Source organism: Emys orbicularis, chromosome 1 (assembly GCF_028017835.1).
Source record: "Emys orbicularis isolate rEmyOrb1 chromosome 1, rEmyOrb1.hap1, whole genome shotgun sequence".
NCBI lineage: Eukaryota > Metazoa > Chordata > Testudines > Emydidae > Emys > Emys orbicularis.
The window spans coordinates 122,837,230-122,855,450 of record NC_088683.1 but is presented as its reverse complement, the minus strand read 5'-3'; the positions used below and the strand labels follow the sequence as shown (position 1 = coordinate 122,855,450).

At 39.9% G+C, this 18,221-nt stretch overlaps 2 protein-coding genes across 2 annotated transcripts in view; one reads left to right on the top strand and one right to left on the bottom strand.

Moving 5' to 3' along the window:
* Positions 1 to 2,584: 2,584 nt before the first annotated feature.
* Positions 2,585 to 3,478, bottom strand: CAPZA3 (capping actin protein of muscle Z-line subunit alpha 3). Its single transcript, XM_065399572.1, has one exon. The coding sequence runs from the start codon at positions 3,476 to 3,478 to the stop codon at positions 2,585 to 2,587; it is 894 nt and encodes a 297-aa protein (XP_065255644.1).
* A 3,131-nt stretch (positions 3,479 to 6,609) lies between these two features.
* PLCZ1 (phospholipase C zeta 1) overlaps positions 6,610 to 18,221 on the top strand; it is a gene marked incomplete at its 5' end in the record, with an annotated part of 126,223 nt that continues 114,611 nt past the window's right edge. The window contains 2 exons of the mRNA XM_065423279.1: positions 6,610 to 6,726; positions 10,391 to 10,625. Coding sequence (XP_065279351.1) covers positions 6,610 to 6,726; positions 10,391 to 10,625 — 352 coding nt within the window. The remainder of the gene's footprint in view (positions 6,727 to 10,390; positions 10,626 to 18,221) is intronic.

Sequence of the window (18,221 nt, the reverse complement as noted above, 5' to 3'; positions counted from 1 at the left end):
TGCTCACTTTATATTATTATTTTTGATTACAAATATTTGCACTGTAAAAACGATAAACAAAAGAAATGGTATTTTTCAATTCACCTCATACAAGTACTGTAGTGCAATCTCTTTATCGTGAAAGTGTAACTTACAAATGTAGACTTTTTTGTTACATAATTGAACTCAAAAACAAAACAATGTAAAACTTTAGAGCCTACAAGTCCACTTAGTCCTACTTTTTGTTCAGCCAATCGCTAAGACAAACAAGTTTGTTTACATTTACGGGAGATACTGCTGCCAGCTTCTTATTTACAATGTCACCTGACAGTGAGAACAGGTATTCACATGGCACTTTTGTAGCCGGCGTTGCAAGGTATTTATGTGCCAGATATGCTAAACATTCGTATGCCCCTTCATGCTTCAGCCACCATTCAAGAGGACATGCTTCCATGCTGATGATGCTCGTTAAAAAAATAATGTGTTAATTAAATTTGTTACTGAATACCTTGGGGGAGAATTGTATGTCTCCTGTTCTGTTTTACCCGCATTTTGCCATATATTTCATGTTATAGCAGTCTTGGATGATGACCCAGCACATGTTCGTTTTAAGAACACTTCCACAGCAGATTTGACAACACGCAAAAAAGGTACCAATGTGAGATTTCCAAAAATAGCTACAGCACTCGACCCAAGGTTTAAGAATCTGAAGTGCCATCCAAAATCTGAGTGGGACGAGGTGTGGAGCACACTTTCAGAAGTCTTAAAAGAGCAACACTCAGATGCAGAAACTACACAACCCGAACCATCAAAAAAGAAAATCAACCTTCTGCTGGTGGCATCTGACTCAGATGATGAAAATGAACATGCGTCAGTCTGCTCTCCTTTGGATCATTATCAAGCAGAATCAATCATCAGGGTGGTTGAAGCATGAAGGGACCTATGAATCTTTAGCGCATCTGGCATGTAAATATCTTGCGATGCTGGCTACAACTGTGCCATGCGAATGCCTGTTCTCACTTTCAGGTGACATTTTAAACAAGAAGTGGGCAACATTATCTCCTGCAAATTGCAACCAAACTTGTTTGTCTGAGCAATTGGCTGAAGTAGGACTGAGTGGACTTGTAGGCTCTAAAGTTTTACATTGTTTTATTTTTGAATGCAGCTATTTTTTGTACATAATTCTACATTTGTAAGTTCAACTTTCATGATAAAGAGATTGCACTACAGTACTAGTATTAGGTGAATTGAAAAATACTATTGCTTTTGTTTTTTACAGTGCAAATATTTGTAATAAAAATAAATATAAATTGAGCACTGTATACTTTGTATTCTGTGTTGTAATTGAAGTCAATATATTTGAAATTGTAGAAAATATCCAAAAATATTTAAATAAATGGCATTCTATTATTGTTTAACAGCGTGATTAATCGCAATTAATTTTTTAAATCGTGCGATTAATCGCGATTAATATTTTTAATCGCTTGACAGCCCTAGCTTTAATTCAATTGTCAAAACTGAGAGAGGAGGTGGCCCAGCTTCATGTATTCTGCAATCCCATGATGACAGGTATTAAAGTTTCTTCTTGAATACTATGACACATCCCTGGTGGGATCTGGCACAGTTCCAACCTTGACTGTAATAGGTTTATGCCTCCTGTTTCCATGTCTCCCTTAGTTTACGTGACTGCATTATGAATATCTTTTCTCTAGATAAATATTGATATACGTGAACAAAACTTGAAGGTTGAACTTCTTGGGTTTCAATGCTATTCTGAAAATCTCTTATTTGTCCCTTAATATCCTTATTAAACAAGCATTACCAATTGCCCCAAAAGGAAAGTTAACATAAAATGTGAGATTAAATTCAATTATTTTCTTTAAAAAATGTAAGTCAATTTAAAACCGGTGAAAAATACATAGAAATATGACTTTCCATATTGGATCAGACAAGTGGTCCATCTAGGCAGTATCCTATCTCTCGCACCTTAAAGACTAACAGATTTATTTGGGCATAAGCTTTCGTGGGTAAAAAAACCCACTTCTTCAGATGCATGGAGTGAAAATTACAGATGCAGGCATAAATATACCAACACATGAAGAGAAGGGAGTTACCTTACAAGTGGAGAACCAGTGTTAACAAGGCCAATTCTGGTTCTCCATTTGTAAGGTAACTCCCTTCTCTTCATGTGTCAGTATTCTTATGCCTGCATCTGTAATTTTCACTCCATGAATATGAAGAAGTGTGTGTGTGGGGGGGGTTACGCACAAAAGCTTATGCCCAAATAAATCTGTTAGTCTTTAAGGTGCCACTGGACTCCTCGTTGTTCTTGTGGATACAGATTAACACAGCTACCCCTCTGATACTATCCTATCTCTGACAGTGGCCAGTGCTAGCTGAATCAGAAAAAGGCGAGAAAATCCCTGCATTAAGAAAAACATCAAACAGTAATAACTTTTAGTCATTACTGAACTGGATTAGATTCAAAATGGCAACTTTGTGGTAAAAGGCTCTATATTCCCCATAGATGTCCAGAAATAAGCCAAATGAATAAATAAATCCACTTTCCACAGTGATTGTTAGTTTTATTTGGGCTATATTTTACTTAAACCGTGCACTTCAGTAAACTCAGTGGCACCTCACGACTGGAAATATTGGCTTTTATGCTCTGATTGGTCAGCAGTTTATTCCAGTTAATGATAGTGCGAGTGATTGGGAGCTGCCTTCGTAGAATTTTTCTCCAGATTTCATCTGTCAAAGCTTGGAGGTTTTCCAGCATGGCAATGTGAAATTTGTTGTCTTCAGTTTCTATGAGTTTCACAAAATCTATGGCCAACTGGGCTGGGTCAATTACATGCAAGATCTCTTCAACAGTCTTGCAGACTGTCATGTGGAGGTTAGCATCTTTAAAGTAGTGTACTTGCATATGAATGGCCCCTGTAACCTGAGTAATAACTGGAATCTGGAAAAAAGTCCATTCACCTTTCCAAAGGCCATTCCAGAAACCCAACGGTTTGTACTGATGACCTGCAATACAGACCACAAATACCTGCCTGTTTTTCAAGGTTTTTCTAAACACACAGCAGTCCCCTGAAGGAAAGTGACTATCCACGTATGCCTTTAAAGCACTATTTAGGGCTGTTCTCCATAACTCTGTCTCATCCCATGCTACCCTATGGAGCTGAAATTTGTTTGATATTCCACTCAAGTGATCAAATTTGAAAGAAAATTTATTTTTCGGGTCAAAAAAGCGATTTCCTCCTAGGTCATTGTAGCGAGTCACCAGCACATTGGTTCCTTCTATTCTGACTAAGGTGAAATTGTTCTTATTGTGATGGGCACAGACCTGGGCAGCCTCTTGCCTCATTAGGTCATCATCCTGGACCAGAATACGGAGATCTTCAAAAACACTGTAGAATTCGCCTGGAGGTGCCTGATACAGCAGACGGCATATGACCCACACTTTCTCTTCCTTAGACAAATCACATTTGTTGGACATTGTGGTTTATTTCTGTGGTGGTGAACCTGAAATGAAAGCATGAATATTATGCTAACGTGAAAATTGTTATTAAAAATATTTTAGAACACCTGACGATGTCACAGCAAAAAAGTTTCTTGGTAACATCCAGAACTTTGTTGTGTGCTCTAAAGTTGTATCTGGAAAGATCTAGAAATATTAGTGAGATCACAAGAAAATGATTCAATAGAGCTAGAGTTTTTGGAAAAATTGTCACAGTGGAAAATATTTGCTGGCAGCACATGAAAAACTACAGTATATACTCGATCATAAGCCAGTTCCTTTATAAGCCAACCCCCACAAGACGGATAAGTAAAATAGAAAATTTGTATGAGCCATTCATAGGCCGACCCTATAATTCAGGGGTCAGCAAACTTTGGCTCCCGGGCCATCAGGATACGCCGCTGGTGGGGCAAGATGGTTTGTTTACCTCGAGTGTCCGCAGGCACGGAGGTAAACCTAAGTAAACAAAGTGTCCCGGCGTGCCAGCTGCTTACCCTAACGGGCCGGGACAGCAACTGGTGGGGAAATGTTTTTGGGGGGAGAAGCTGGGGGTCAGGGGAGTAACCCCTGTGACCACCCCCCACATGACCCCACCCCTAGCCCGGGACCCTCACACTCTCCCCATCCCATCCCTTCCCACCTTATCAGGGGAGGGCCAGGGGAGGATGTCTTTGGCCTGGCTGGAGCTGCTCCGGCAGGCTGGGCAGCACGGCCAGATCGGGCGGTGGGCCAGATTGGGTGGCGCGGCCGCAGCATGTTCCAGCGGGCTGGGTTGGGTGGCATGGCAGCACCGTGCTCCGGCGGGCCGGTGTGATGACACAAAATGCTCCCTCTCCCCATTCCCTACTTTGGGTGCACTGAGCATGCTCACCTGAACTGAGCATGCCCAGTAACATTCGCTTTTGCGTGGTGGAAACTGCAAAAGAGAGACTCTGGCCCTGCTTTTTCCCTTCTGGCTCTGCTGCCTCTCCTTGCTCCCTCTGTTGGGGGGAGGGGCTGTGTCCCACCTCTCACTCTCTATACCCGTTCACAAGCCGACCCCCTTCTCTGGTGTTTCTCTTTTTTACTAACATATGGACATGCTTATGTTGTCACATGGAAGATAGATGGCTAGGGATCCACAATTTAGGATACCAGAATGAAAACTCAGCTATGGAGAGCTTCAACGCGAATGTTTTAGATAACCAGAAACATACTCAGAGAAGATCCAACGCTTTTGATAAAGCAACAATGAAATAAAAAGACTGGAAAATAATCAACATAGTAACAATAAAAATCACCATCATGGAAAGCTCAAGAAGTTTTCATGATGTAACAGTTTTCTGAAATGGCCCTAAAAAATCTAAATCAGCTGAAGCGAGAACAGGTGGAAAGAGCTCTGGATAGATCTAGAGTAGCTGTTCCCAAAGCTTTATTAGTTCACCTACCACCTTCTTAGAGAATTGTTGTGACGTGAGTGGATGGAAAATCAAGTGCACATACTAGCTGCGGATCAAGTACCACCCCTGGCCCTGGGATCATGTTCCACACTTTGGAAACCCCTGATTTAGGGCACATGAAGGGCAAAAAGCAACCGTGAGTTTGTCAGGTACTTGAACGCCGGAGGAGGTAAGGCTGCAAATGACCCTGGGAATATCCATCTGGTTCAGTGGGGCTAAGAAGTGGGATCCATGGCAGGGGGATAAATCCCCACGGCGAGCCTGGGGCTTCTGGAGGGTGGGATGAGGAGGGCACTGCAAGGTCTAGCCACGGGGCAAAGGGAGGAAGGTCCCTGCTGGGAAGATTCAGAAGACCGGGCCACGTGGTCAGGTGGACACAAGGCAACACACTCTCTGGCGGGATCTAGACCCTGGGCTGGGATCAGACTACGGCAGCGGAATTGGCCCAATTGTATCGAGTTGCCAGGGTATAGTGTGAGCGCGGGAACAGGAAAATCACCTTCACCCGGGCCCAGCCGAGGAGCCGGTCTCTCCCGCCTGCCACGCGGGTCTGTCGCGTGGCCTCGGGAGGGCGAGGAGGAGGGGGTGTGTCCCATGTGGCCGGGCCGTTTGTGGCGTCACAGGCCCCGCGTGCCGGCCGGCGCTTAGGCGCCGACGGGTTCCCTCTTCCCTCTGGGCAGCGGCGAGGGCGGTTGGTCGGGAAGGGGCGGGATCCCCGCGCGTGGGGAGGCGGGGAGGAGGGGTCCGGAGAGGAGCCGGGCCGGGGTGATGCCGCGCTGGGAGCCGCTGCTGACACCATCAGAGTGACCAGACCCCGGAGAGGCGCAGGGCGATGCGGAGTCCACCATGGAGAACAAATATCCTTGTCATCGACCCGCCGCCGCGCGGACAGGGCGGGACAGGCTCCCCCGCCCCTCCCCTCCCAAGTGCACTGGGCACATCCCTAATAGAGACACTCCCCCCCCCCCCCCCCGCGTGGAGTGACACTCTTCCCGGCCAGGTCCCACACTAGGGAGACCCCCCAATTGCCAGAGACCTCCCCATACACACAGTGCAAGCCCAGCTCACCTTCCCCCAGCAACCCACCAGCACCCCTCCCTCCTGTAACACTGTGTTGGAAACCCATTAAGCTCTTCTAGCCACCCCCATTAATAACCCAAATCTTCTTCATTGTCACTCAACCTTGTCAGCTCCCTGTCCACATTAGTCCGTTCACACCTGCCTCCCCATTGCTTTCACACTCCTGCACCTATTCTACCCTTTTTATTGCTTTCCTCCACTACCCTATTTTCTTTAATCCATGAATCCCCCCCCTTTATTCTTTACGCCCATTAAACACTTACTATACTCCCTTTCATGTTTACTACCATTGGATGTCTTAACTCATCTGTTCCCATTTATCGTCTGTGCCATTTCATCTTTCTTATTCCTTTTCGCCTTTCTTCCCTATAGGCTGCTCTTCCTCCTCCAGCATCCCTTTAGCCCAGCACTGTAATAAAATAAATAACATAAATATTTTTCAGTTAATTATTTGGAACCAGAAATGGAGAAAGTATAATAGTAGAAAAATAGCTAATATGTTTTGCTTAAAAATCAAATACATCTTCCCATAAAAAAAGCTAATTAAATGTGTTTATACATTTCCTTAACCTGTTTTTCCTTACATGGTTTTTGTCCATCATTCAGGATGAGTTTAGAACCGGAAAGATTAATTTAGACAAGACATTGAAATTACTTATTAAGCTAAACATCCCTTTTGATTACGTTCATGTAAAATATGTTTTTAAGGTGAGATAATAGTCGTGTATTGATGTAAGTATATTCAGAATGACCAAACACCTAAGGGGCTGGTTGGTTGTTGTTTTTTTTTAATATATTTTTGTTAAATAAATGTGCCAAATTAACGGCTGAGTGGACAAAAGTCTTGTATTTATCTGTAGCATGGATATCTCATAGGCAGCATCAATGCAATCTCTTTCTTACTGCCTCCCCAACATGTTCTGGGATAGCTCATCCCTAGGTGGTAGGAGGAGAATTCAGTCTCCATCAGTTCTAATGAAACTAAGAAGAGTATTGGTTTTGTGATGTTTACATCTTACTACAAGGAATTGGATTAACTACCAAATTAATTTAACACAGACCACTAATCAACCACCAGTTGGCAAAGGGTTTACGGCAGTGTTAGGATTTCAAACACGCTAATAACTGCCAAAAAGATAATTAACCAGTAGGATATCAAAGACTCAAATTCAACAACTATCAATCAGATTTGGGTTCATTGTTATTACAAGAATAATAATGATTTCAAATGGAATGTGCATAGTTTAAAATAGCATTTACGTGTCTCTAGTGTTAAAATAACACTGAAAGCCTGACAGGTAGATTTCTTTGTAGAATGGTAGATAATACCGAATTCCAAACAGATTGACCTGATCCTATTGTAGGATGATCAACATTGAAATTATTGTACTGAAAAAAATCTCTTCCTATTCCTCCTATGTTTTCCTACTCTATGAAAATTTTTCTAGAAATAATGTGACCATTCTTTTTATAAAGTGGCTATTTTGTGGAACACAAAATTCATGGCAATATTGGTGTACACTTATGGTAATGTTGTGTTCATGAGACACTTTTGCTGTTTCATTCATTTAATTTATTTTAAGGTGTTGACTTTGTTGTATGAGGCCATATGTGGCTTGGAACCTGGCTACCCGAAGACTGACTTCTCAAATCATAACACCATGACAGTTCAGGTTAACTAAGGTGTTTCAAGATAACACTCTCCGAATTTAAACACTGAGGCTGATGGCAGAGCATTTTTGATGGAGGACCCTCAACTCTGGAATTTACTTCCTGCCGCAGTCTGACAAAGCCTGAGTGTGCTGACCCTTGGGACCCTCTTGAGACTTAGCAAATTTTGTGTTTATTGTTTTTATGGGCTTTCTATTATTTTATTTTTGGGGAGAAATTTTAGGTGAATGACTGTAGACTAAAAAAAGAATAATTACTTGAAGGAGTGGCCTGTTTAGAATAGGAATGATCTAATTGGATACAGTACTACACCTCTACCCCGATATAACGCTGTCCTCGGGAGCCAAAAAATCTTACCACGTTATAGGTGAAACCGCGTTATATCGAACTTGCTTTGATCCACTGGAGTGCACAGCCCCGCCCCCCTGGAGCATTGCTTTACCGCATTATATCCGAATTCGTTTTATATCGGGGTAGAGGTGTATTACAAATTCATTGCTCTTGAAGAGAGAGTTGAAGGGCTATGACTAAAAAGTTCATTCTGTATTAGAGACACGTATGCAGGTGTTTTACCAACGTACTGCTTTTATTTTTCTTTCCTTTTCTTTTAATTTAAATTTCTTTTTCTGTCGTATTACTTTTGGTAATATCAGAAGAAATGGGGAGATTAAGGTTTGTTAAAGAATAATACATTTTCTGAAGCTTTCATTTCAACAGGAAAGCCTTTTGTTAAACTTACTACATTTTCTGAATAGCAAAGAGTTGAGGTGCATTAATAAAACTAAAGATATGATAAGGAGCTAGAGACACACATAGAAATCTATAGATTGCAGTGTTGTTGTAGCCATGTTGGTCCCAGGATATTAGAGAGATATGTTGGGGGAGGTAATATCTTTTATTGGACCAAGTTTTGTTGCTGAAAGAGACAAGCTTTTGAGCTTACACAGACCTGAAGAAGAGCTCTTTTAAGTTTGATAGCTTGTGTCTCTCTCACCAACAGAAATTGATCCAGTAAAAGATGTTACCTCACCCACCATGTGTCTCTAATAGAAATCTGTAGTAATTTTTCTATCTAGGTTCTTATGTAGCCCCTATTACTGTAGTTTCCAAATGCTTCTGTGGAGCTGGGAAGTTGTGATTTCTCAATAAGTGCTAAAAATTTATTACTAGTTTCTTGTATCAAGTTTTCTTCATTATTGGTTTTAGTAAATCTAATATTAAATTTCTTTTGAACAGTCATCCTTCAAACAATCAGTAATTAGATACTAGTTTGGAAGGGAATTAATAGATTATTGTTAGAAGCCCCCAAAATACTTTTCTGTTGCATTGATCTTGGTTACTTAATACAATTTTTAGTTTCACGCCAGTTTATACTTTTAGAAATCTATTTCACTAATGACTAGATTGCTCAGGAGGGAACTAATAATGTAATATTGAATCTTTCATCTCTAGGACATTGGTTCAAATCCATCCCAGATTGGTAGTGAACAAAATTCTTTATCAAATGATAGTTGGTCATTTTCCTTGTCAGGCCAGTTTTTACTAGGCACTAACCACCATAGCTGACATAATATTGTTCAGTCACAAGGGCTAGCACATTATGGCACCTTTTATGAACAATAAATAAAAAAAAAATAAAGAGAAAACATGTACACTGGGAAAACTGAATTCCATATATTATTTAGAAAATTGTAAAAGAAAAATTATTTTGGTGAGTCTTTGAAAAATGTATATGCCAGAGATACTCAGTTACCATCATTCTAATTTATTTCTACCTCTTTTTTCACCCTTCTTATTTTCTAGTGGCTTTTGATAATCAAACATTGAAATGAATCCATATTCTAACATTTAAAAAGCTCCATTTACAAAAAACAAGTGTATAATTTAGAAATTCTGAGTGTATGAATAATTGGTCAAAGCTTAACTGATCTTAGTCTGTTAAAAGTTGAGCAAAGTCATATCTTTAAACTTGAAAAAAACATCTTAGATGTGACCGGCCATTGGACTTTAATCTTATGATAATTTGGTCATTCTTAATTCACTTGTTTGAGGAATGCGTACTCTTCCTAATTTTAAAATAGAGCCTTACAGTATTTACAAAATTATTTAAAATAGTAACTGTTGATGTGTAAGAATATATTTACTTTTTCACTATCATGATAACCTTTTTGTGTGGTACAGTTTTATGAAATTAAAATACATATTTCAGTACAAGATTTTGTTTTGAATTCATGCATTCTAATCAGATACATAAAATATACACAAATATTTTGCAATTGACAATATGCAGCTTGTGATATGCAATACAATTTAAACTTAATTACTTAAAATAATAGACATTTTTAAGAGGCAAGGCTAAATTCTAAGATTTACTAACTGCATCACTTGTTAGAATAGAATCGGGTCATGACCATGTACTGAAGAATCATAGAATATCAGTGTTGGAAGGGACCTCAGGAGGTCATCTAGTCTAACCCCCTGCTCAAAGCAGGGCCAATCCCCAGACAGATTTTTACTGCAGTTCCCTACATGGCCCCCTCAAAGATTGAACTCACAACCCTAGGTTTAGCAGGCCAATGCTCAAACCACTGAGCTATCCCTCCCCTCTGTTTTAACTGATATAATGGCTCTAATGATACATTTTTACATTTTAATGTAGTGATTTTAATGTATGTTTGTACTCAATCGTTTTTGTTTTCAGAAAACAAGTAATCAGCCGAAGACTGGAACTATTACTATAGAAGAATTCAGGGCAATTTATCGAACCCTTGCACACAGAAGTGAAATACATGAACTTTTCTGCAGTTATTCTCCGAACCGCAAAATTCTACCTGAAATAAACCTGATTGAGTTTCTCAGAAAAGAACAATTTGTAATTGATGCTGCTGAAGCAATTGCCTCTGAACTTATTGCAAAGTATGAACCCATTGAAGAAGGTACACTATATCTTTAACATAATATAAATGTTGGATTTTCAGATTTTATTTTACTGTGTTACTATTTATGTATGTATATTTATTTTTGAATACTTATCTGACTATAAAATTATTATGAAACTTATGAAAAAGCTGTAAACTGTGTAAGATAAATATCTGCTTTCCTAAATAAAGAAAGAGAGAATTTGAGATCTGTTAGTAAGCATGTGGACATAATATTAGTTGTTTTTCAAGTTCAGATCCTTAAACTACTATGGATATATTATTACAAGAAATCTTTAATACATTCATCATAAATTTATACAGGATATGGCTCAAATGTAGAACATACAGTTTCTTGTAGGTAGGTGATTCAAACTCCAGTATTGTACCTGGGACCGGTCTAAAAGTTGTATAAGGTCTCCTGTGTAGAAACATTTTATGTAAGATCATGAAAAATATGGCTAGTTAAAGCCCTGACTGTTTTGTTAGGCCCCTGAGAAATGTGAAATGGCCCTTGCTGTGCTTGGATGTCAAACTGTGTGACACTTATTGTTGATTGAACTAATCTATCAAAACTCATTTTGCTTTATTAATCAAGATGAATTTGAATCATGCGCTAAAGAGGTGAAAAATGAAAACTGTATGTCCTTAGCCAAATATCCTCTCCATCATATGATACTGCTCTTCAACATTAGATTACAATAGAAAAATAAATATTTTAAAAATGTATTTGAAATGTGCAAAAGTAAAATGAAGTTTTGAATCATTACTTATTTTGTAGCTAGAGACCTTTTTAATTTGTCTTGTTGAAACTTGAAGACTAAGGACCATAATTAAAACAAGAATAAATCATATCAGAACTAAATTATATGTAACTTACTTTAGCTTAAGAGATCTGTTTCACAACCACATTAAAATGAAGATAATTTTTTGTGAGCTCCTTAATAAAAGAGTTTGATTTTGTTATGTTACTTGTAAGTTGGTTTTTGTTAGTATATTGTTATCAGTGCACTACAAGATAGGATATAGCTTACATGTCTCCGAATAGTACTAGCTTTTGATACATTACTTTAACCATGTCACTATTCAAGTCTGAATGTGTGTTTTTAAAAGACTAATAAGTATCTGCATTTCTTTCAAGTAGTGACAGTCATACTTTTGGAGTGGGTACTTCTGTGGTTTGAATGTTGTAAGGTAATTTACACATAAGACTCACAAAGTTGAGTTGAGTGCTGTTGGGAACTAAGCAAAAATTGATACAATCAAGACCCTGTATGCTGTGCAACAGGCTGAATCTAAATTCTGATTTAAGGGTCCAGACTGTGTGCAAACTCAGTAAACTAACACAGCATTGGTTATACTTAGTTCACATTTTCAAGAGTTACTTTGCAACCACGACAACTAGAAATATATGTATTAATTTAAAAAAACATCAAAGCTTAGATTCTGAAGCATAATTCTGAGGGAAGGGGAATTCCACAGCAAATGCTATGGCCATGGAAAACATGCAGCCCTGAATATAACCCACTTATTCTATAAAACATAGCCCCAACAATAAAAAATAGTTAATAATTAATTACATTGTTTGCATTGTATTAAACTTGTTATTAAGTACAAACAAATATTGATAATACACCTATTTGAACTCTCCTTATGGGGCATTCCATTAGGAGAACTGCTAGTATTCTCTATCTACTGTTTTTGATTGCTCAGTATTCTGAGTGCAAAATGGATCATAAGAACATAAGAACGGCCATACTGGGTCAGACCAAAGGTCCATCTAGCCCAGTATCCTGTCTTCCGACAGTGGCCAATGCCAGGTGCCCCAGAGGGAATGAACAGAACAGGTAATCATCCTGTGATCCATCCCCTGTTGCCCACTCCCAGCTTCTGGCAAACAGAGACTATGGACACCATCAACATTCTCAACCAATTTTATTTTAAAAGCTCCCATGCATGCTTAACCAGTTGGATTGTTCAGTTAGCTGAATATCTCCCATCTCTTTCGGGAAGAGAGTTGATCTCTTGTGCAGTATAAACTACAATATAAAGGCTCTTCCACTTTAATTGCTATGGTGTGAAATTTGTTTTAAAAAATACGTTTTTTTTTTTAAATTGGAGGGTATTCCATCACAGGTACTTGGGAAAAAATTAACAATTAATATAGCAGGACACATTTTGTTTTCTAACAGTGGACCTCTTAAAGTGCACTTTTACTCTGAAAAATAGTTTTGTAAATATGACATCATGGATGCCACATTTATCATGCCTCAGTGACTCCAGATTAATTTTTCTCAATTACATATAAGGTAAGAAGGTAGTTTAGAAAGGCAGCAGTGCAAACTCAGCATGGAATTTTAAGCTCAGGCTGGGTTCCTTCTGGCTCATGCGTCACCATTAATAATAAAGATTCTGCCGGTGAAATTCTGTCCTTAGTTACACCTGTGTGAAGTAACTGTTATCAAATTATTTTCAATCATACTTATCTTCTGTGTGATTTCATAACTCTTCTTGTCTCTTAGGCTATCAAGGAGTGGTTGGACTAAGGCTTGGGGGTAGTTTTACTCATGGGCAGATCCTCTTTTATTACTTTGTGGATTTTTAATTTATCAAAAATTATATGTAGGGATACTACAAATATATTAAAAATAAATGTACTAGTTTAAAAGTTATCATCTTATATTACTTTTCTCCATTCCCTTTTCTTCCCCTTTTATGTCCTGACTTCATTCTTTTCTTAATTCTATTTTGTTTTTCCTTTTTCTATTATTTTCTATATGTCCCCTCTTGCTTGGTATTCTCCACTGCCCAGTTTCTCTTCCCCTCCAGTTTGATCCATCCGCTGGAAATAAAGGGAAAAGAGAATTACTAAGGATCATATATCCCATTGGCTCTTCCCACTGCAGTTCAACTCGCTCAGAGATGAATGAAGTACTTATGTGGAGATGGAAGATCTTCAGGGGTCCCTGATCTCCCTTTCTGACTGCTACATCACTGCCCTGGGTATAGCGTCTGGGAAGACCATGGATTTGTTTTGCGTGTAATAGCCCAACTACTTCTGCTACACTTTAGAAAGTGAAGGCTCCCTTAAGTGATGTAGATTCTCTGCTGAGCTTCATTGCTCTGTGTGACAAGAGGCAAAATTTGCAACTCAGCTGAGAAAAAGCAACACGGGCTAATTACAGCTCTTTTTGGGAGCTATAGTTCAGACATACCTCTTCAAATTAGCCTGGGTGGGCTGCCGTATGTTGGTGATAGTTCTCCCAGCCTGAAGGGCAGTGTCTATCACAGTGATCTAGGATTGGAACCTGCACACCATTAACAAATATAAAGCAAGAAGTCACAGAACACAGGTTCCTCAAAATGAAGTAGTTGTCCTATTTATAATATTATTAAAATTTGATTGTCTTTCCACATTAAGATATCTTGGTGGCTTCATTTTCGAAAAGACAGAGCTGCTAGACAGTGCATCAGAACTTTTATTCTTGTATTACAAGAATGAAACTTATGAGCTGAGTGCAGTTTTTATACTACATATGAACTGTGGTCCCTGAACCCGCCCAAAGCACTTTCCAGAACTGTTGAGAGAGTTCTCTTCCACACTCTTATCCGGCCAAGAGTAATGTTCCCTTCTTGCGTGACTTCCTTTGCTTACGAGCCAGCTGGCCTTTTCAACTTGGAGCAGCTCTAGGCTCTGTATTGGTTCTGCCCCACTTCCAGCTACTGTAGGTTCTCTGAGCTGTTGCTTCCCAACCTGAGGCACTGCTGACAGCAAGTTGAGGAAAATCAAAGCTCACAGAGAGGCCCAGAGGGGAGAGAATATTCCCAGCTGAGGCAATATGGAGTTTAACTCTATTCTCATAGTCTTGGCATAGAACCCCCTTTTGGCCTGCCTGATAATACAAGAAACTTAGGGATTTTTGCTGCTTTATTAAACATTTCTCACTGTCCAATCAGAGCTGTAAAAGCTCGGCATGCAACCCATGCCCTTCTGAGGTTTTATTTCAAGATAGAAATTTTATATTGAAGTTAGTCACCTTATATGGTCTGAGATGTAATAAGTTAATACTATACTAAGTAAAATTGTATAAAAGTGTTTTATTATTTTTGTAAAACTATTTTAACTGAATAATATGATAAAAAAGTATTAATAATAGTCTGGTCTGACTGCCCAAGAACCTTGTGTTTATCCTTGTAATGTCTAGTTTTAGTTTTAATTTTAAATACCAAACCAAATACTTGCTTGTTCATCTGTGAGGAAATTGTCTTAATAATTGGAAATAATATTATTTAATGAACACCACTGTGGCTTTAACAGATAATCCCAATCAGAATTATTTAGTGGAAAATTCCAAACGTTATTGACATGATAGCTGACTCATATGTAGTATACTATTACTCCATTTTGTGCAACTGTCATTCTGAATTCTGTATAGAATATTCTTAATCAGGATGATCTGTTGGAATCCTATGTCAACCTAACCTTATATATTGCAGTAAGTAAGTGAAGAGGGCAGATTTTGACACTTGATTGACTGGTTCACAATTAGTAATAGCCATTTTCTGATAAGCTTGATAGCATTGATATGTTAAGGTGAAAACAGCGAATAGTGACCAGGCTTTATATATGTACACTACATAAAAATATCTATGAATGTTAATATCTGAAGGTAAGAGACTTTTTAAACATATGTAACCAGATAACTCTAAATTTGCTAATCGTATGAGGGAGCTCATATGTGTGTTATTTATTTCATTAACAATGTGGAATAACTTCTCAAATTTGCTTTCACTATTCAAATTTCAGACATTAAAATACTGTATGAATAAGTTATATGGTGTGCTAAGGCTTCCCACTTTTGGGAAGTGCTCCATCATGAATGTGAGACTTATACCTGACAGCTGTCCCTTATTTAACATCCAAATTTGACCTCTGTCCTATACAAGCCTTCTGTTATTTCTCATTGATTGTTATAAATTTAAATCAGAAGTCTTGAATCATAAAGTGAGATTAAAGAAAATATCTTTAATACTAAATTAATGAGTTCTACATGCCTTTAAGCTCTGTATTTTTCTTTATATGATCCTTTCTCCAGCATTTGCTTGGATGGGATTTGAGGGATAAGATGTAGATCTATGAATCAGACATGCCAAACCCATGAAAAAAACCCACAGAAATTGGGCTTGTTTTTGGCTTAATTGGCGTGTGAGTTGCTTGTTGACTAGTTTAGGCTTGTAGCTTGTTGCTTGTTTGGCTTGAGCTTGTTGCTTGTTGCTTCTTTTTTTTGATTGGCTCCCAGCAAGCAGGGGCAAGTGGGGGGCAAGAAGGGGCAAGCAGGGGCAAGAGAGGGGAGAGAGTCAGGGGTGCACAGCAGGCCCACCACAGTCCCAGACTGCATGACGGGCGGATCTAGGCTTGGTCTACACTAACCCCCCAAATCGAACTAAGGTACGCAACTTCAGCTACGTGAATAACGTAGCTGAAGTTCGAAGTACCTTAGTTCAATCTTGCCTTGGTCCACACGCGGCAGGCAGGCTCCCCCGTCGACTCCGCGGTACTCCTCTCGTCTAGCTGGAGTACCGCAGTCGACGGCGAGCACTTCCGGGTTCGACTTATCGCGTCCAGACAAGACGCGATAAGTCGAACCCAGAACTTTGATTGCCAGCCGCCGAACTAGCGGCTGGGTATAGACGTACCCCTAGTCACATAGAATATTGGGGTTCTTAGGGATTGGCTTGTTTTGAAATGGGATTAGCTTGATTTTTGGCTTATTGTGAAAGTCAGGGTGCTTATTTATGCTATGAATGCTTATTGCAGTGCTCTTCACTATTTTGGCAAAAAACCTTCAATGTGAGAACCACATCAACCCGACACAGACGGTTGAACACTCCGAGTTCTTTGTTGGTTGATATGGTAATATTACCGTCATTGGTAATATTGCTTGGGCTGCAGGAGGGGTATGGGGGGCTGGCTCTGGGAGGGGGCTCAGGGCTGGGGCGCAGGAGGGAGTTTGGGTGCAGGAGGGGACTCCAGGCTGGGGCAGAGTGTTCAGGTACAGGAGGGGGTATGGGGTGCTGGCTCTGGGAGGGGGCTCAGGGCTGGGGCAGGAGCTTGGGGTGCAGGAGGGGATATTGGGGGCTGGCTCTGGGAGGGGGCTCATGTTTGGGGCAGGGGCTTGGGATGCAGGATGGGGCGTGGGGGACTGGCTCTGGGAGGCTGCAGATTGGGTGGTGGAAGAGCTATTCAGAACCTGCCCATTGAAAGGGGCAGCACTTACTTCGGGCGGCCCCGGCTCCATGCCGCTCCTGGAAGGGGCCAATGTGCCCCTGCATCTCCTGGGGGGGCACATGGCTCTGTGCGCTGCCCTCTCTGCAGGCAGCACCCCCACAACTCGGAGACCTCTGCTCCCCACTTATCCCCCGGGGCTGTGGGGGCATGCTGACCACTTCCGGGAGCTACGTGGGGCCGGGGCAGGCAGGGAGCCTGCCTTAGCTGCAGCCCCACTGCGCCGCCAGAGAGCACGATCGACAGGGAGCCGCATTTACGGTCCATGGGAGCCGCCACTGGCTCGCGGGCCTTGCAGTGAAGAACAGTGGCTTATTGTTACTATTTGTCATGTGGTAGCATGCAAAAGTCCAAGTTTGGGAGCCTATTGTGTTAAGCATTACACAGAAACTTTGAAAAACACAATCCCTGTCTTGAAAACCTTGCAAATTCATATTTTGTAGGTGATAGCAGAAACCTAGCACCTATATATTTTAGCATCTAACAAGTTATGCAAAATTTCAGCTATCCACAGTGTTTATCTGCAGGTGGAAGTTCACCATTAGTTTATCCTTAGGAAGTCTGTTCTTTTTCCAAAAGGCATTAATAGGAGTTATATGTGTATCAACTGCAAAATAGAACCCTTAGAAGTTAGGAATTATTACTTGTTGGTAATGCTTTTATTACAGGAAAACAACAACAGTAAGAAAATAGTTTTTACTTTCTTTGTTGAAGTGGTGGAAACAAGTATTACATTTATACTTTGCTTTTAGAATACAAGTTGTAATTTGTCATTGTGCCATCAAATTTAATTCTCTAGAGTTCTAGTTTGATAGTATTTTAATCTTTCAAATATTAGTTGTTACTTTCAGTATTTATTCAAAATCTGCTTCTTATGGATTAGCGTAGTAGAGAGGGCAACATCCTTCTCTTTAAAGAGATTGAAAGGATTCTGTAAAGTATTTGTCAGTCCACCTAGAATTCCGGATAAAAGCTACTCCATCCAGATGAATGGCAGTTTTGGCACACTCCCAGTTTTAAGTGTTAAACGTCTGAACTTGCTGGCTACAGAGATTCAGAAAAATACGTCAGTCTAGCTAATGTTGGTTAACAATACTTTTAATGCAATTTGATGGAAAATGTTCTGTGAGAGATACCACAGTACCGTGTACTTTTTTCATCTAGACAAACATATCTGGAATGCAATAAACAAAACAAACACTGCCCTAACTCAGTATGTGAAGTTAACAGTGCTGATCTATCAACCCTCTGTAAGGAAGAGAAAAAAGTCAGTTCATGTATGCAGGTGTAAGGATTATAGTACCAGCTTTTTCTCTGGAGATTATGAG